This window comes from Colius striatus, chromosome 12, assembly GCF_028858725.1.
Source record: "Colius striatus isolate bColStr4 chromosome 12, bColStr4.1.hap1, whole genome shotgun sequence".
Taxonomy (NCBI): Eukaryota; Metazoa; Chordata; class Aves; order Coliiformes; family Coliidae; genus Colius; species Colius striatus.
In genome coordinates, this window is record NC_084770.1 from 27,608,435 (window position 1) to 27,627,882 (window position 19,448).

A 19,448-nucleotide genomic window follows, 5' to 3' on the forward strand; every position below is an offset into this window, starting at 1 on the left:
CTGTGTGTTCTGGCCGTGGGTGAAGCTGGAGGAAGAGGGGTTACTCCGCGTTCAGGAAGATGGATTTATTGCTGCCCCGCACACGGAGCCCTGCAGTGGGAGCCCAGAGCACCCATGGGCGCAGCGGGGCCGGGGCGCGCAGCCGCGGGGCAGAGCTCACGCCCTGCAGCCTCAACGCCGCTCAGCTCCCCTCGCCGTCCGAGTCTTCATCGCTGTCCGACTCTTGTTCCTCCTTCTCCTCCTCTTCCTCCTCTCGGGCCAGCAGCTTCTTGAAGACCTCGTACTCCTCGGGGCTGGCGCAGGCCATGCTGGCCAGGAAGTCTTTCTCCGGGAGCCGAAGGACGTCCTTCAGCTTTGGGTTACTGCTTTGGGTCTGGCCTTTGTACGGGGTCTGGTAGAGCCCCCGGCGCTCCAGGAAGATGTGCCGGTTCCTCAGCTCGCCGAAAGGCACTTGGAAGAGACGAGCCTTCACCATCTCCTTCTGCCGGACCCCCATCCTGAAGTACGCGTACTGCGGGCGGGACACGCTGCTGCAGGCGCGGCGCGGGCGGCAGCCCCCGCCCCAGCCCGAGCCCGAGCCCCAGCCCTCACCTGGAAGTGCAGGTGGAGGCACCGCGGCTCCTCCAGCAGCACGGCGGGGCACGTCGCCAGCACCTCCCGCAGCTGCTCCGCCGTGAACAGGCACCGCTCCCGCAGCAGCCGCTCGGCCGCCGCCAGCCTCCGCCGGGGCGCGGTGAGGAGCTGCGGCAAACGGCCCAGCGCCCGCTGCAGCGGGGCTGCGCCCGGCGGGTGAGCGGCCCGGCCAGGCGCCGGCCGCTTCCCCCCGCCCCGCTCCCCCGGCCCTCGCCCTACCTCCGTCCAGCCCCAGGCGCCGCAGCTCCCCGGCGCGCTCCCGCAGCCGCGCCGCCGGCATCCGCAGCAGCGCGGGGCTCCGCTCCAGCAGCGCCAGCGCGGCGCCGGCGCTCAGCCCCAGCAGCAGCAGCTCCGCGGCCGCCGCCTCGCCGCGCCCCGGCTCGGGCTGCAGCGCCAGGAGCCGCCGCGCCTGCTCCTCGCCGAAGCCCATGGCCCGCAGCCGCGCCGCCTCCTCGCCGGAGCCCGGGGCCCGCGGCCGCGCCGCCTCCTCGCCGGAGCCCGGGGCCCGCGGCCGCGCCGCCTCCTCGCCGGAGCCCGGGGCCCGCAGCCCCGCCGCCGCCCCGCAGCCGCCGCGAGGGCCCGGGCCGGGAAGGCCGCGGGGCGCCGGGGCCCAGCCCGCCGCTGCCGCCCGCCCGGCGCCGCGCAGCAGCCGCCCCGCCATGGCCCGGCCGCGTGGGGAGGAGCCGCCGCGGCCCCGCCCCGGCTGACGCGACTTCAGCCCCGGGCGAGCGGCCCCGGCCCCGGGCTGGCACAGGGAGCAGGGCAGGACGGAGCGCCCTCCCAACACATTCTATAGAGAATGTTCGCACGGGGATACTCACGAGGAAAGCTGGAACGCAAGAGCTCAAGGACTCACCCCCGGGATGCTGCTGCTGCTCCCCAGAGCTGCTCTCTGAACGCTACCCTCCCTTTCCCACCCCTGCTTCTTACCCAAGGCACAGGCAGGGGGAGTTAGGTAAAGTCATCCTTCTGGAAGCTAGCTTTTCTCTCCACAGTCCCTGTTTCACCCAACTCAAGGACTGTTTTCCAGGGTTGAGGACCGATTGACTCAACCCAACTTGGGGGGAAGACCCATAGGCCCTGGCCCCTGGAGTTGTGTGTCTGGGTGGTGAGGTGCAGCTTGTCCCCTCACCACCCCGAGAGCATTGCACCCAGCAACAGCTGTTGATTCATTCACCTCCCACTGTGTGAAACTGCATCTACACGAGTGAAAACAGACAATAAAAATATATTCTGAGTTATAAACAACTTAAACAAGACACCAAGCTGCTGGCCTCACAGCTTCACATCCTGTATAAGAACCGATGCTTGGCAGCGGCCCGTCCTCACACAGCACAGCTGGAGCTCACTGCGAGGCTGTGCCTGTGTGCTGGGTGCTCAGGGCAGCATCTCCCCTGCCCCAGCACAGCTGTACACCTCTGCCCAGGAGTAATCACCCAGGTTCACGGGCTGCCTCAGCCAGGGGTGCTGTGCCAAGGCCGCCAGGGTCATGCGCTGCTCCGGGACGGGGTGCAGGAGCGCGGCCGTGAGCCCCAGGAGAGCTGGGGAGAGAAGGGCACAGAGAGCAAGGTCTGTGTATCTTTGTTCTGAGGTCAAGCCATACAATTCACTCAGAAATTACCAGCTGACACATTATCACCTGTCTCCCCCTCCCCAGAGCAACGTGGCAGTGCCTGGCAGTGGTGCAAGTGAGGCAGAACGTGTGTGTGTGTGAGATGAGTGCCCTTATGGGGCTGGAAGTCAGCTCCTGGAGGGAGCCTTCCCATCAGGTCTCCTGCTTTTCTCAGGTATAAACCTCCCTGAAGCTCAACACGCTGACAGGTTGAGTCACCAGAATAAATGGGAGGCCTGGGCTCTGAAGCTGAGAACAGCCACAGCCAAGAGCTGCATTCATTGTGGGCAGGAAGAACTGCAGAGCGCACCTGGGAAGGACACCCTGGGTCACAGGGAGCAGCCCCTAGACTCACTGCTGAGCACACCTGGGAGCCTTTTTCAGCCCTACCCTTTATCTCCAGTGAATAATCACTTCTCAGACCTCCCCAAGAGCTCTGCTCCTTTAGGAAAGCGAGTGGGAGGAGCTCACCTTTCGAGGCAGGGCGAGGAGGACGCAGCACAGCCGCCAGGGCCTCCTCCAGCTCACAGAAAGGGTTCTCTCCGAACACCAGGGTGTAAAGGGTGACACCAAGCGACCACATCTCCAGCTCAGGGCCACGGTACCTGTGCAGAGACACACTCCATCAGCTCAGGCTGCAAACACCCAGCCGTGGGCTAGAGAAAGGCAAAACCACACAAGCAGGGCAGTTGACAGGCCATGCTCCCAGCTTTTGACACGGGGAGACGTTTGTGAGAGCTGCAGTATGGTTCCTGCATGATTTGCCTGTGTTACGTCCTTCCCCGTGAGGGAAAAGCAGCCACCAACTGACAGTCAGGGCACGACACAACTCATCTATCAGGCTGGAAGCTAAAATCCTGGGCCTGTTCTTGCACTTGGTGCTGCAGCAGGACAGATACTAGCACAAGGCTTTGCAAAACACCTGACTGGGATAAGAAAGCCTGTCCCCACACAGTCAGAAACAACTGTGCCTCTACTCAGCCCTTTACTAGTGAATCTGTCACTGCAGGGCCGTGCTTTACACCTAACTTCACCCCAACCTCCACGAGCAACTTGTGTCACTGCAGCCCCTGCAGTTGCTGTGCTTGGGTGCTCCAGCAAAGCACCAGGGCAGCTTGGCTCCAGCTGCTCCAGCCCCACACACACGTCTTTTCGGTGCGACAGGCACAGGAAAACGAGAGCTGGGAGGGTGACGTACGGTTTGCCAGACAGCACTTCTGGAGAGCAGTACTCTATCGTGCCACAGAAGGTATAGAACAGTTTCCCAGGCTCCAGGTAGGCAGCTGAACCAAAGTCCACTAATTTAATTGTGAAATCTTCAGCAATGACAATATTTTCATCCTTGATATCCCTGTGCAGGATGTTTCTGCAGTGGAGATACCCGACAGCTGACACAAGCTGAAAGGGAAGGAAAGAGCTGGGTGTTACCACACAGAGCTGTGCTTCTGGGTCATCCTGCTGGCACCACGAGGTCCCCACAGCCACACTCTGGCTTGTTTTGGCGCTACAGACACAAGACAAAGATCCTAATTACGGGGAGTGGGAGCTCAGTGCCTGCCAGCATCGCTGCTGTGGGTGTTGCGTCCCACAGTCACGACGCGCTCAGCTTCTTTGTTTAGAAGCGTCAGAGCTCGCTGCCACAACCCTGCAGGTTACTCTATTCTTATCCCAGCTTCATTTGGAGGGTCCTTTGATTTCTCCAGGAGGCTGTAACCCCGTGCCTCCGCTGCTGCAGGATGACAAAGCACCTGAGGGTGAAGTTTGCCATCACCCCTCGATTCCATTCTTCTCTCTGCACGATCCACGCTCCGGTGCCATAATTAAGCACGGCATCAGCATTGTGTCACCCTGGAGACAGTCGTGATCGCTGCCACAACACACGTGAGCGAGAAACACGGGTGGCTGAGGGAGAAAGGCTGCTATTTAGAACACCAAGCTCCCTGTGCAGAGAGATACTGCACAGGGGCAGAAGTACCCAAGCACCCCGAGGCACTCAGGGCTGGCTTGTGCAGCCCCGCGGGCTGCACAGCACACAGACAAGGTGCATCGCTTGGGCTGCCCTCCCCACCAGCAGCCCAGGCGAGGCAGTGTGGGCACAGGGCTGGGTTACCACCTGCAAAGTGGTAACCTCAGAGCAAGGAATCTGCTCCAGAACACGAGGGGGAGTTTCCTGGGGGCTGCTGTTGCCGTTAACTCGGTGAGCAAAGGGCCATGCAGCTCTCAGGCAGGCTCCTGACTTACAGCAAACTGCCTTGAGTTATTTTGCATGGTGTCATGTCAAGACCCAAGATGACTTCTTAAGTTCCTTTTTACCCCTGTAACCAACCTGAACCAAGCACTGGCCCCAGGGAAAGCGTGGCTCTTGCTGCAGGCTGGAGCAGCTTCCCCCCAGCAGAGGAGGTGTGGTGCTACACCAACGGGCATCCTGGTGCCAGGGGGTGAGGGCTGCTGCACTGGCAGGCCCTACAGGACACCCTCACACAAAGCAAGGCCTTGTAAAGGTTTCTCTGCTACAGGGTTCTAAGTAAACCTTGAGAAGGTGTCTGCAGGTTAGCTATCAATCAGCCCTGTGGAACAGCGAGGTCCTGCAGTATGGTGGCTCCAATTCGGCATGTCTGCTCATGAGCTAGGAAATCCTTGGAGGGAAATAGGGTCCTGGTTCTTATCCCAACCAAACCTTACCTGCAGGTAGCAACTGTACACCCCCAGCTCTCACCTGTCGGAATATATAGCTCGCTAAGGGCTCATCCAGGTTGGGCTGATTGTCAATGAACGTGAAGAGATCCAGACCAGAGCCATGCTTCTCCATCACCAGCTGGAAGAAGTGTTCATTTTCAAAGACATCCAGCACCTATAAATAGCAGGCTTTCAAAATCATGTGCTTCATCCTCAAACTGCCTCCTTCCTGCTTTTATTTTAAACAATCACTGCTCTTCTTCTCTTGGAGATGTAATCAAGGTTTATTGTAACATCCGAAGCCTCATTTCACTGAGCACAAATGTTTCTTGAGAAGAGAGCATAATGTAAACTGAGAGCAGAGTCAAAATCAAGAGGAATTCTCTTTCTGGGGGAAAAAAAAACCCCAAAACCCAAACCAACAAACCAAACCCAACAGCCCCAAAACAAAGAGGAGGAATCAAGGCAAGTAGCCAGATGAGTTACTGAACGTGCAGGTGTTCAGATGTGACACCACACTTCCAAGACATGCACCCTGTCACCTTGAAGTAACGTACAGGCCTTTTTCTGTTCAGATTCACACCATCAGATCAGCTGTCTGGGGTGAAAGTGTCAAAGCAAAGCGATACTCTGCTGTAACACAGCCTCCTAAAGAAAGCAGGATAGGTAGGTTCCCTTCTGCCCTGAACAGGTGGGTTTAACACAGGACACGTCCTCGCTCCCGAAGAGGAACACGAGACACCAAGTATTCAAAGGAAGCAGTTCAAACTATCCTGGTTCACTGTACCTTAATGATACTGGGGTGCTGCAGCTTCAGAAGGATGGCAATTTCTTGAGTAACTCTCCCCAGAAGAGGATCATCGACCCAGCAGTCCTCGAGCACCCTCTCCTTCCAGATGAACTTGACGACGACCTACACAGACAACAGCACTCAGCATCACCTGCAAACATCTGCCTTTAAGTGCAGGGGAGGTGAGCTTCCAGGAAAAACATCAGTGAACTGTACCACCAGAAGGAACCCAGTGTGAAGTGCTTATAGTCCCCTTAAACACGTTTCAGCTGATTGTGTCCTGAAAGCCAAATGAGTTCCAAAGGCTTCGACAGGCCACTTCTCTCATCACTCCAGTTACTGCAGTGGGGACTTCTGGCACAGGGTGGAGGGAAACAAGGGCTTCACATCCATGCAGGGAAACACCACAGCTTGCCTCTCAGCGCCCAAAATGCTTCTGCTGGACTTCAACAGGTCAGTTCCACATTCTTGAGCCGTGAGAGGCTTTAGAGTCTGTCACTGTCTGTACTGATGTGAGCCTAATGCCTCTAATTCTGCTCAGCCCAACGAGCAGTCTCATTCTGTGCCTGTTGTCTCAGGCATTGCTCACATCCCACAGCAGTGTGGGCATTTTGCTGTCCTCTTTCCACAAGGTTAGTGACTTTAGGTTTCTGTTTGAACAGAGGAAACCCCCAAATCACCAAACAGCAGCTTTTAATAGTGCAGCACTGACAGAACCTGAACACTCTGACCCTTTAGTTTTCATCCTCAGTGATTACTGCAATAAGAGCTAAAACAAATACTTCACCTCCCGAGGGTCTTCCTTGCTCCTTGCAGTCCAGACAAAGCCAAAAGATCCTTTGCCAATCAGACTGAGAGTGGTGTAGTTTTCTGCATACTCTCCCTCACACGCCCCCAGTCCCTCCAGCTCTTCAGCTCTTCGGGAACTCTCAAAAAGCGAAGTCGATCTGATGGCCTAGAGACAGATTAAGGAAACAGAGAAGGAGGAATAAAAAAAGCAAGCCATGGGATCTTGTTTATAAAATGGTGTAAGTACTTAAAAGGAAATACACAGCTGCAGGAGTAGCTCAAAGGAGTGACCTTTGGGTTTGACTGCAAGAACTGTGTGTCGATGCAGCTCGTCTCCTAGGGCGGTGGTTAAGCCAGCAGTCAGCTCTCCTCAGCTACAAAATGCTGTGTGATCACAGAAAGGTAAAGAACACAGGAGCATCTGCACCTTGGGTACCAGCACAAAGCTCTCTGTGTGAGTAGAAAGGTAAATTCGTTGGTGCCACTGTGGTCACATGACTTTCAAATCCATCTGACTGCGCTGGTGCAAACCTTTGTTGCAGATGCACTTAAAGCAGCCCAAGGGCAAAGGTGAAACTAGGAAAAAGCCTTTAGACTTCAGCTTAAAGCGGGATCCTACAGGGCTGGGATTTCTTACTTCTCCCAGACTGTGCGTGGAGAGGTCTGCAGCAGGCTGGGCAGAGCTTGCTAGACTGGAGAGCAAAAGCTGGGCCTTTGCTGCAGCTTCCTTCTGGCTCCGTAGAAGGTCTTTCACCACCCAGACACAGAAGAGCACGGCGGGGTCCTGCAGTTCCACGCGCTTCACCTCCAAGAGTACCCCTGCAGAAACAGGCGAGGCAGCTAAAACAGCACAACCAGAGCAGCAGGGAATGAGCACACAGGCGCCTGGGGACACCATTCTGAGCTCTTCAGGTGAATTCCCCGGTGGGGAATCATCAGAGGGGCTGACAGAAGCACAGCCGTTCTGGAGACACTGGCGGCTCCCCCCACAGCTCCCACCCCCAGCAGAAAGTTTGGGCAGTGCCCAGTTGTGATTGTTTTCACATTGCTCTTCTCAACCACAGCAAATGGGGGTTTTATACGAGGAAGGCACAAAATCCAGGTGAAGACTCCTTCACACTCCACCACACAGTTTCAACACAGGTCTTACAACAGGGTTTCTGCTTTCTGCTCAGAAGCTCTCTGGTTCAACTCGTGTAACTGTGCTGTAAGAGCATCACTGCCTATTCAGTCTGGGTTAGCTTCTTAGTGCCTGTGTGTGTTACCCCACCTGCTCCTCCAATACCCTCTGAGTAGACTTAAAAACCTTTCTTTTTAACTCCAGATGGTAGAGCCTTGTCCTTGCTCTCCAGTGAGAGCTTCTAAGCAGAACTGCCTGCTCCAGCAAAAATGTGGGTGAAAAAGAGCATCCCAACAGGAGCCCTGGGATGGGGAGAAACAGGTTTCACTTACTTAACTGCGAACCATCTCTGTGACAGCAGTTCCCAGTGTAGCTGCCTTCCAGAATCTCCAAGGCCACAGGAGCTGCTGGATTCAGCCTTTCTTGTTTCACTGGGGTCGATGTTACTTTTATCTCCATGTTTTGCTGCCCATGCCACCGCCAGTCTTCTTCAGGACTACCTCTGCTTTTCAGTGGGTTGCTGTTGATGTTGTCCCCCACATCCTCAGCGGGAGTTCCAGACTTCTCAGCAAGTGCTTTGCAGGATCCTTCAGAGTTTTCTGAAGGCCTTTGGGAGGCCAGCCACCCTGAACCATCTTCTGTGGCAGCACCATTCGATGGCTGCTTTTCCTGCCCAGCTGAGAGGCCACTGTTCTCCACACTTAGCACATTGCCTGCAGCCAATGCATGAGGGGAGGATGATCCCACAGGAGCTGCAGTAATACCTAAAGAATTGTCCAAGTTGCCCTCCACACCAATATTCAGGGCCAATGCCTCAAGACCTGAGCAAACACCGCTCAGCTCAGCCTCTGATGCTCCAACACCTCCAGAGGCTGAGACGACTCCTGGTGCAGAAGCACTGCAGCACGCTTTGTCTCCCCAGCAAACACCACAAATGGCATTTCTTCCCTGTGCAGAGGCAGATGAAGCACCGTGTGGCAGGCAGGTTCCAGCCACCGCGCGCTCAGGGCGGCAGCGTTCCGCATCACACGGCCCGTTTGGTTTCCCCACCTGCCCTGTAGCCACGGGGCTCTGGCAGCCTTGTCTGTGGCCTGGAGCTGTCCCAGGCCATGGCTCATCTACTGTTGGTGTTCCAGGTGAGTCAGGAGTAATGCCAGAGGATGTGGTTTCTAGATTGTCTTGTAGCCCAGAACAAAGAGGCAACTGAGCAGCACTGGCCGCAGCGGCTTGTCCCTGGGCATCAGTGGAGTGCTGCTGCTTCAGCATTGCACACGGTAACCTGCAGATCTGCTGGCTGGTTGCTTCCCTGAGGTCTTGATGATGAACTTGCAATTGGTTAGGCAAGACACTAGTCTTGCTGGCCTTTCCAGCCTCAGGAGCACCGGGTGCTGCACCATCGCTGCTTCTGCCTGGAGGCTCTGTGTTCTGACCCGAATCCAGCTGTTCTGCATCAGAGGATGTGGCAGAGAGCTTTGGGGAGAGTATCTTTTGAGGATAATCTGATCCTTCAGTTTCCACTGCTCCAGTTCTGCCAAGCCAGGCCTCGGGGTGAGGCTCTCCAGGGTGGGCTGGCAGCCCGCCGCTGCCAACGCTGCCCTCCCTGCAAGGATCCAAAGTTATTTGTTGACAAAAGAAGCAGAAAGCTGCTGTGCTGTGTACCACCCACTCCTCTGCTGCAATGGCCACTGTCTAAAACCTGCACCAATTGTTTTATTTTTAAGAGGAAAAGGCAGAAAGCTGTTGGCACAGGCAGCCAACATCTTAACAAACTCCATCTTGACCAAAGGGGAGCAGGTGCACTGGAACAGCAGCTCCTCCCTCTGCATTCCTCCCTTCTCTAAGCTTAATCTCTAAATATACAACCTAGATCATTTACCAGAACAAAAAGCCAGTACTTCCAGTCCTGAGAAAAGATCCCTTGTCTGGCCAACAGCAGATGGATGTCCCCATCCATCCATCTAACCGTGGCTCACAGCACAAGGTATTTCATCTCTAAATGCAGAGAGGAAAAACAAGCCAGGCAGCAGAGCATCTACAATCCAAGTATGACACAAAAGACACAAACCCAGGAGAGTGGAAGGGAACAATGAGACTGTCAGGCTCTTTAAAAAGCATCAAGAATTGTGGTGCAATAGGCTATGTATTAAGCAAGGCACTAAATCCTTTCTGAGGGTTAGAACCATCAATGTAGAGGGCTTAAGGTTTGACTGAAGAGAAACCACGTTGCATCACACAGGTGCTTGTGCAGAGTGTGTAACCTTGCAACAGGACAGAGACCTGGAAAGATGCAATGAAAAAGGCTGGACTTAAGTAACACAATACCCTGCTATAAGGACCTGGCAGTTCCACCAAGCACCAGCAGGAATCACATCCAGGATTCATTCAGGTAACCTGGCCTCAGAGCAACACCAGCTGGGAGATAAAGACCCGCCATTCCTGAGCTAGCAAAGACAGAGCCTGACTCCCTTCCCTAGCCTGGGTGATGCATTTGGTCCCCTTTAGAGGTGGAACTCCTTCACAATTGTAGTTGAACAAAAATCTAAGGCAGGCCAAACTCAACCTGTCTAGCAGAGGGCACTCAGAGAGCCAAGCAGGAAGGCTCTTGTCACACCTTCCCACTGAGAAGACAGGGGTAACAAAAAGGGGTTTTGCTAGTGATTGCCACCACAATTCTTCATTTTTGTAAGTGAATATGTAGCCCATGAGGTGCCTACCTATTGGAGGGTGTGGATGCCACTTCAGGAGGTGAGGAGGCAGAAAGCAGACTGGTCCCATTCTTTTGTTTAGTCTCATCAGGTACTTTTCTGTGTCTTTGTTCCAAGTTCTGCTCTTCATCTCTTGACAGAAGGCTTGCTGAAGATGCTGCCAGGAGGCTGCTGTCTGTACCAAACGAGAAACAAACCCACACCAACATAACCTACAGGCTTCAGAGACCACAGTGATTAAAAACAATCTTGGGACTGCTTTGGTCCATCTCATCCCAAAGGAACTGAGCACAAAAGACTTGATAAAGGCAAAGTGGTCAAGTTAAGAGCACCCCCTTCTGCTTTGGCCTGAGAAGTCATCACATGCAGGAATCTAAATGTTTCAGGGCTGCTGAAATTTGCCTTTCTATCCAAGCTCAGGGACAGATATCAGCCTCCTGGGTCAGCTGCATGGGTTGAAGTTCAAAGACCTAAGCCAAGGCCAATGACAACACGACATCTGGAAATACAGCAGTCATACAAATAGCAGCAGCAGCAGCACAAGATGCCCCAAATACCCTCCCTGTTCCAAGCACTGCAAATAAAAAGGTTTAGCCTGCATTTATATACCTCTCAGAAATTGCAGGATAAAAAGCATGCAGTGTGAACATGGCTAAGAGGGAGAATAAAGACAAAACCTTTGATTCCCCAGAGACAACAGAGCAAAAGAGAAGAATGGGAGTTTGCAAGATGAAGTGACCAAATCTGGACTCAAATCTAGAACAATCCTTCCATTTAGTAAGGGTTGAGTGCCACCAACATCTCCTCACTGAAGAACTGAGTTACTTCTGAGGCATCACTCCATCAAAGAATCACCCAAGAAATTGCACTGTCTACTAACTGTTCTTTGTTCCAGAGGAGAGGAAGATGGAGAGGGAGAGGGACCAAAACAAACAAACCAGGAAGAGAAACAAAAAGAAAACAGGAAAAAGACCCGCCCCACAACAGAGAAAATCAGCCTAAGAAATCTCCTGTGAGACAGATGCAATTTGTATTTGGTGGTGTTCTCTGTTTCAGGTGGAGCGAGCTGCAGAGAGATGGCTTCTGTTCATTCCTGTTGTGTTCTGAGAAATAAAGTTGTGATAACTTCTTTGCAAATGCTGCATCAGGAGAGTAAGCGATGCCACCAAACTGAAAGAACACAGCAAGGTAACACCCAATCTTAGCCACCAACATGAGCCAACTTGGAAGAAGATCAGCATTTGAAACCTTAGTCCCCAGTCCCCGCAGCTCTGCTGCACTTCCTGCTGTATTTCACATGTGGTAAAACATCCATAGATCCTGACAGGGAAGGGAGGGAAGCAAAGTGCTCATTAAGTCCAACACATTCTCTATTAACATTGTAATTTGCAACTTGGATATTCAGCTTCATCTTCTTAGCAACAAGGAGGGAAGCACAACCTCAGCTGAACACTCCTGTTCACCTTTGGTTATGGTAGAAGTCCCATTTCAACCCTGCAGGGAGGTGCACTGCTTTCACATGTCCACAAGCAAATGTCCTGTCTCTGTGCATTTTACCTGTGCTCCAGCAGGCAGAGGTAGTGCAGGCAGCAGCACCTCCAAAGACACACTCACCCTGTGTCCCCACGGAGCCGTCAAGAGGAGGGAACAGCAAAGAACAGTCGCTGCTGCTCTCCATGTTGTTATAGAAACCAGGGATCAGGAACGTGATGTTCTACAACACAGAGTGAAACCTCAGCAAGCCAAGCTGCCTCTCACAGACCACACAATTGTTTCAGTTGGAAAGGACCTTTAAGACCATGGAGAGCAGCCTCTGTCCCAGCCCCATCACCCACCAGCCCCTTGCCCTCAGTACAGCACCCACCCGGCTTTGAAACCCCTCCAGGGACAGTGACTCCAGCACCACCCTGGGCAGCCACTTCAAATGGCTGACAGCTCTGTCAGCAAAGAAATTCCGCCTCACATCCAGCCTGAACCTCCCCTGGTGCAACTTGAGGCCGTTTCCTCTTGTTCTATTGCTTGTCACCAGGGAGAACAGACCGACCTCACCTGGCTCCAGCTTCCTTTCAGGTAGTTGCAGAGAGTGAGAAGGTCTCCCCTGAGCCTTCTTTCCTCCAGGCTCAACAGCCCGAGATCCCTCAGCCCTTCCTCATCTGATATGTGCTCCAAATCCTTTCCCAGCTTTGTAGCTGCCTCTGGAGCCTCTCCAGCACTGTCCTTCTTGTAGAGAGGGGCTCAGAACTGGGCACAGTATTGGAGGTGCAGCCTCAGCAAAGCCAGGTGCAGGGGCACACGCTAATGACCCACGTTTGTGGGCTTGATTCTGATGCACAGGCAGGCAAAAGTGACCCACAGGACCAATAGAGAATATGTACTTGAAATCCACACTGGCTCCTCAGCACAGCAGTTATGGCACCAGAACCTGTGTGTCAGAAGCACAAGGAACACATCTTGACCAGCTTGAGAGCTGGGCAGAAAGGAACCTCATGAGGTTCAACAAGGACAAGTGCAGAGTCCTTGCACCAGGACAGGCTGGGGGTGACCAGCTCTGAAAAGGGAGACCTGGGAGTCCTGACTGATAATAAACTGACCACGAGCCAGCAATGTGCCCTCGTGGACAAGAAGCCAATGGCAGCCTGGGGGCATCAAGAAGAGTGTGGGCAGCAGGTCAAGGGAGGTTCTTCTCCCCCTCTACTCTGCCCTGATGAGGCCTCATCTGGAGTCCTGTGTCCAGTTCTGGGCTCCTCAGCTCAAGAGGGACAGGGAAGTGCTGCAGAGAGGCCAGTGCAGGGACACCAAGATGATCAGGGGACTGGAGCATCTTCATAGGAGGAAAGGCTGCGGGAACTGGGGCTGTTTAGTCTGGAGGAGACTGAGGGGGGATCTTATTAACATGTATAAATATCTAAAGGGTGGATGTCAGGAGGTTGGGACATCCCTCTTCTATAATAGCCAGCAACAGGACAAGGGGTGATGGGATGAAGCTGGAACACAAACAGTTCCACTTAAACATAAGAAGAAACTGTTTCAGTGTTTGAGTGAGGGAGCCCTGGCACAGGCTGCCCAGAGGGGTTGTGGAGGCTCCTTCCTTGGAGGGCTTCAAGACCCACCTGGATATGTTCCTGTGTGACCTGATCTAGGTGACCCTGCTTCTGCAGGGGGTTGGACTGGATGATCTCTAAAGGTCCCTTCCAACCCCACCATTCTGTGATTCTATGATCCTGCAGCTCCCTCACCCGCCCCAGGGAACACAGAGGTTTTGTGACAGACCCAAGCAAGGGAGTGTAAGAGTCAGCTTTCCAAGTCCAATGGATGTGCTGCCAGAATGAGCAGTTGTTTGGAAGGGATTCCATCTCCTATCTTACCTTTCCCAACAGCTCGTTCTTCTCGTAGCCAAAGAGCATTAAAGCAAAACTGTCCTTGATGCCGCAGATGGTTCCATCTGACTGGACAGTAATAAGGCCACTGATGGTGGAGAAGACCAGGACTGTGGCAGAGTACTGACAGCCTGTGAAGGAGCCTTCTCTTTCAGCCTGCAGCATACTGCCTTCCTGCACTGCCACTCCATCCTCCTCCAGAAGGCTTACTTGCAGCTTTAAACTGAGAGGAAAGCTGTCACCCTCTCTGGATCGGCCTACAGCTCGCTGCACCCTGAGACTCTAAGTTAAAAGGGAAGAAAAACACAACACAAAGCAGAAACACATCAGAAAACCTCTAGTTAACCAGGTGTTTTGGTTTTGTTCATGTAAAAACTACAGAGGAAAACGAGGCAGGAAAAGAAAACCAGACTTATCCTGTGAACAAAGGCTGGTTTTCTAAGGATTGGGAGCCCAGTGGACTCCTGAAAGCCAGGAAAGCCTCTGCTGCAGCCTTTCAGCAAGAGAGGCATTAATAAGGCTTCTTTCAACTATCTAGCAGCCTGTCTTCACGTATTCTTTAGACTTTCACTGCTCAGGCAGACTGAAAGCAGCTAAAGAACCCAAAGGAATGTTAAGGAGCTGTCAGGCACAGCGTGGCTTCTTAAAAAGCCAGGACTGGAGAGAAGCATCTTTCACCAGGACAGACTCCACAGAGAGAGGTCAGGTCTCAGTCCTAGTTAGGAAGTTTTCAGGCAGCAGCTCTTTTTCAGAGGACTTAGCTCTGAAAAGCCAACTGCCACACAAGGAGGGAAAACACTGTGTCCCATATGGAAGGGCGTGGAAGAACACGGTTGGTGCTTATACTATACCTTGGGGATCTTTTTGCCTAGAGGAGGGATCTGCACAGAAGGGATCAGGTCCTTTATGTGGAGCCCAACTACTTCTTCCAAAGTTGGGTAGCCATGGAGATGGGCAAACAGGAGGTCACATGATGTAATCTCTCCCTTGGGAAGGAAACGTACAGGACGGTTTTAATTTGAGCGTTTTAGCCACAGTGCAGCCAATCCTCTAACAACAGCTTCTGGAGTACCAAAGCCAAGCTTCACCCTGCAGCCTCTCTGTGGACACAGCTCCCTCAGGAAAAGCAGAGAGAGCACGGTGCCAGGCCTGCCCCACACGATGGTGCAGAGAGCCTGCCCTTTGCCTCTGGGGAGAAGCAGAGGAGTCCAACTCTCCGCACAGGACTTCTCCCCAGGAAGCTGACTCCTTCCTGGGACCATGAATAACCAACCCCTGCTCAGCTGCCACTGTTGGAGTCCCTGACATCCCCAGAGGGGAGATGGTGCAGCATTAAGGTGAGCTGCATGGGAGAAATCCGTGCAGGGCCACTTCAGCACACCCTTGGTGCCCACAGGCAGTATCGGGCTGACTCTGGCACAAAACAGCTTTCAGGCACATTCCATTTGCACATCAGCTCTCACAACCCACGGCCTCACAGGACGAGCACTCACATCAACCCTGAAGGAAACAGAAGCTGAAAGTCTCTCCACAGGTTCCAGCACAACCACACAACAGGGGTTGTCCTCGCTTCTTACTCGCCTCAGCCAGACCGAGACAGAGATCTTCTCTCCCAGGCGGCCCCGAACATCCACCTTGCCACAGGATTCACAGATGGTTACTGAGCAAGAATAAGACACTGAGCCAAGGCATCTCCCTGCCACTGCTAGAAGGACACTGTTTCTTGACCACTGGTGTCTCACTAAGTTTCTTATTGCAAGAAACCCCGTTTTAATAGAGATGAAACAGTTTTCAAACAAGTCCATAATCATACACAAAGGGTCTTTGCTGCTGTTGTGACTTCTCCCCCCTCCTCAGTAAGACATTTCCTTCAGCACAATCAGTGTGTTAATAATAAGCAATAAATGTTCAGAGAGAAAGTGCTTTCCAGAGATGCCTTATTTAGGGGATGTCCCACGGTGCTAATGAACCCTCCACACTGGTAACACAGTTGTCAGCTCCAGCTGCAAAAGCAGCAGTTTAATGTCTTGTGGGAGAAGATTCTTCTCAAATGAGAACATTTTACCTTATATCCTGCAGTGTTCATATCGAGCCTGTCCTCATCTTGACAGAAGGGGTTTATGGATTACACAGGGACTCCCAGCAAAGCACTCAGGGTGGCTGTAGCTTACAATTAGTGTCTCTGCCTGACAGTTCATTTCAATCCTGGATTTCACCCAGTCAAAGCCTGGATGTTCCTTTTCCCCCACGTTCAGTTGAGGATTTGGGAAGATCCGAGGTGTTGACAACCTCAGTACAAAAATAATACACCAGCAAGAGCTTGATCTCATTTTCCAAGAGAAAAATCCTTGTCAGGCATTTTTCACACAGTTCCCTTATAAGCAACCCCACTAGAGGCAAAAGAGCAACGTTCCCCTTTTGCAGGGGCTCGGGTGCCTTGGCACAGGCATCTCACAACACCCGAGGGACCTGCAGCTTTGTAACACGCAGGACGCAGCTTGGGATCATTGGAAAGGCATTTGTTTAAAAGCAGACACTTGGGAGCTTTGGCACAACTGGGATTTCCAGGTGAAGCAATGACACTGATTTTAAGAAGCCAAATAAACCTGGCACCCTTTGAGTTCTGGTTTGGCAGCTGCGGGCTCTCACGGGTGCCTCCCGAACCCCCTTTGTGCCTTTCGAATCCCCATGCCTGCAAACCTTTAAACCAGAGAGTCCTACGAGTGATGGAACTGCCAAATGCCCAATGATCCATCAGAAAATTGTACTGAAAGTGTTACCAAAAAAACCCCAAACCCCCCTGAGCCTACACAAATGCTGTGTGTGGTGGGGAGTGTTTTCTGGAACAAGTCACATACCACAGTTCCTGAAACCAAGGAGGAACGTGCATCAGTTCCTATGTACTCCTCATCCCCTGCTTCCCACACCTCCTGGCTGGGCTGGGATATCCATTGAGACAGCTTCTGACCAATGAGTTCCTGGCTCCTGCATCCAAGCAGCTTGCAGGCTTTGTCATTAGCTACCAGGATCTAGAGAAGCGGGAAAACGCAAACAAAACGACCAAAAGAGAAGAGGAAAAGCTGTAAGCTTTGTTAACAGATCATCACCTCCTCAGGGTGGTTGTTTTCATGTCTTATCGTGTCCCTTCCTCTTGGGGAAAAGGCAGTGTGAGTACTCAATTTTAGATTAATGTTTAATCTCAGGGCAGAACCAGAGAAATTCTCTCGCTCTCAAGGCAAAAGGTGCATTTACTGGGGCAGATAAGAGACCTTGTGCTACCACCAACCCTTCCCAAGGTTGGCACTTAACAGACAGAGGCTTCAAGCACATAAAAGGGCAACAGGTACAAGCTGGAACAGAAGAGGTTCCAAAGAAACACAAGGAAAAGCTTCTTCCCTGTTGAGGTGAGGGAGCACTGGCAGGGGCTGCCCAGATGGGCTGTGGAGGCTCCTTCTCTGGAGACGTTCCAACCCAGCTGGGCAAGTTCCTGTGTGCCCTGCTCTAGGTGGTACTGCTCTGGCAGGGGGGTTGCACTGGATGAGCTTTCCAGGTCCCTTCTAGTCCTTGAGATTGTGTGATTCTGTGTTTCTGACATTGTCTGGGATACTTTGCTAACCACAACCCGCAATGGAAATGAATGTCAGTCTTTAGAATGCTTTGGAAGACCTTTATGTAGAAGACCACTGACCTTGAGCAGGCTAAAATGCCTTCAGGCCACCCTGCAGATACGCCTAAGAGTAACAGACATTTGTTACTGGTGTCACACCCCCTGTACCAGTTACAGGCTGCCGAGTTAACAGTCGCTGCTGCAAGTACCTCTGTGGTGCTGGCATCCACGGTGAAGACGGCTTTGTTTGGGTTGCGTGTGGCAGTCGGGAGCTGCTGGCTGGGCTCCTCCCCAGCGAGGGCACACAGGAAGGAGCAAGAAGCAGAAGTTCCCATGGAAGTGGAGAGAGAGGCAGAATCCCACCGAGCCCAGGAGTTACCAGTTTTGCTGGTACAAATGTTATGAGCCGCCAGCGAAGACAAACAGTAAGAGCTCCATTTCTCCCCTGTGAGAAGACAAAAGAGCGGCTCTGTGGCTGTAACAGCCTGAAACAACTGCCAAGCAATCCCAAAGTACAATGCTTCTGGATCTTTACAGAAGTTACAAGAAGACAAAGCCTATGGCACCAACGAAAACAGAAACTATTCTAGTAAACACATCTCTTTGAATCCCAGCCACTGGACCGATGGGTTCCACCAGCTGCCACCATCCATAACATTCAGCCAGACTAGTTAGCTTGTGGTTTTCACTTTAGAGCTTAAAAGGTTTGGAAATCTGGAGTTAAAATTGAAGCTGTTATTAAACATAATTACAGGTAAGCGTTGAAGCTCTCATTGAACACGGCATTAGTCAGAAGCCAGCTAATTAACTGCTCACAAGGCGTGACACTGAGATACCTGTGCCCACACCAGTGCTGTGTGTCACACTGCCAAAAGTTTTCCAAGGCTCTGCCTGTAAAAAACATTTCCCTGGGAAGTGGCATCAGCAGTCAAATGCCATCACTCATCACTCCCCGAACAGTGAGCAGCTCTGAGGGTTGAGCAGCACTGGAAGAAGTATCATGACCAACTCATCAGAAGGACAAGGCTGCATTGTCACAGGATCTCAAGGGTTGGAAGGGACCTGGAAAGCTCATCCAGTGCAACCCCCCTGCCAGAGCAGCACCACCTAGAGTAGGGCACACAGGAACTCGTCCAGCTGGGTCTGAATGTCTCCAGAGAAAGAGACTCCACAGCCCCTCTGGGCAGCCCCTTCCAGTTATGCACCACATACCTGTGTCTGGATGTCTTGAAAACTGCCAAGCTCTTCCCCTCCTACCCACCAGGACCCAGTATAGCAATGAGTTTTTTCTCCTCATTTGGATTTTTGTTGTGTTTTACATAACAGAGCAAGATGGCAGTGCAGTCCAGGCTGCCAGTCAGGGTTGCCCGGAGACAAGTGCAGGGCACCTATCCAGCAACCCTTTGAAGTCTCCCAGACTGCAGTAACTGCTGGCTCTGATGCTTATGGAGCCACTGCTGTCGGGCTGCTACTCGCTGCCACTGATTCTAGGTTTGGGGGAAAGGAGGAGGAAGATCTGAAACCATTTGAAATACGTGCCCTTCACTGACAAACACATCTCCAGATACTCTGTGCTCACCAGACAGGGATGCTCTAAGTCGGCAGAGGTCAGAGAGCTGGCTTTTCCTGCTTTTGTTGACCCAAGGGTAAGATTTACTTAGCTTATCAGAGTCATTCAAGTGAGCAAGGTCTAAATCCACTGATGAAGGCAGAAGAGCCCCTTCAGAGGGGCTACAAGCCTCGGCTGCCATGTCCAGGCTCTGGCCGCCACGCCGCGCCTAAGGAGCCACCATCTGCAACAGAAACAAGGAACGCGGTCTGTCCTACGCTCAGGCGCCAAGGCTCGGCTGCGGGCGGGCAGCGCCGCCTTCCAGCCCGAAGCCTGCACCCAGGAGCCACGACAAGGCTCGCTGCGGCGCGCCCCGGCGCCCGGGACACCTCAGGCCCGGAGGGAGCGGCCGCCGCCGGGGCCGCCGCCGGGCCCGCCGCGCACATCGCCGGCACCGCCGCGATGGGAAGCGACTCCCAGGCTCGGCTCAGCGAGCGGCACAGCCCCCCTCTGCCCGCCGCTCCCCGCGCCCCGGCGGGGCCCCGCCGAGCCTCCGCCTCCGCCTCACCGGGCCGGCCGCGGCCTCGGGG

General features: G+C 53.3%; 2 protein-coding genes across 4 annotated transcripts; both read right to left on the reverse strand.

Moving 5' to 3' along the window:
* Nucleotides 1-50: 50 nt before the first annotated feature.
* On the reverse strand, nt 51-1,294 carry MTERF4 (mitochondrial transcription termination factor 4). The gene is made up of 3 exons (XM_062005319.1): nt 853-1,294; nt 592-776; nt 51-511 (listed from the first exon to the last, which is right to left on the reverse strand). Exons 1-3 carry the CDS (start codon nt 1,292-1,294, stop codon nt 182-184), a joined length of 957 nt encoding a protein of 318 aa, XP_061861303.1. The 3' UTR covers nt 51-181.
* Nucleotides 1,295-1,808: 514 nt separating this feature from the next.
* PASK (PAS domain containing serine/threonine kinase) lies at nt 1,809-19,177 on the reverse strand. Of its 3 annotated transcripts, none has more exons than XM_062005648.1 (16): nt 18,889-19,177; nt 17,519-17,754; nt 16,561-16,731; nt 15,196-15,336; nt 14,554-14,688; nt 13,691-13,984; nt 11,940-12,039; nt 10,335-10,500; nt 7,953-9,220; nt 7,138-7,319; nt 6,499-6,666; nt 5,709-5,834; nt 4,962-5,060; nt 3,444-3,643; nt 2,717-2,850; nt 1,809-2,174 (listed from the first exon to the last, which is right to left on the reverse strand). In XM_062005648.1, exons 1-16 carry the CDS (start codon nt 19,058-19,060, stop codon nt 2,011-2,013), a joined length of 3,756 nt encoding a protein of 1,251 aa, XP_061861632.1. In that variant the 5' UTR covers nt 19,061-19,177; the 3' UTR covers nt 1,809-2,010. The 3 variants fall into 3 exon arrangements, with proteins under 3 accessions (XP_061861632.1, XP_061861631.1, XP_061861633.1); XM_062005647.1 differs by having other exon boundaries at nt 4,962-5,096; XM_062005649.1 differs by lacking the exons at nt 1,809-2,174; nt 3,444-3,643; nt 4,962-5,060; nt 5,709-5,834 and having other exon boundaries at nt 2,743-2,850.
* Nucleotides 19,178-19,448: the final 271 nt, after the last annotated feature.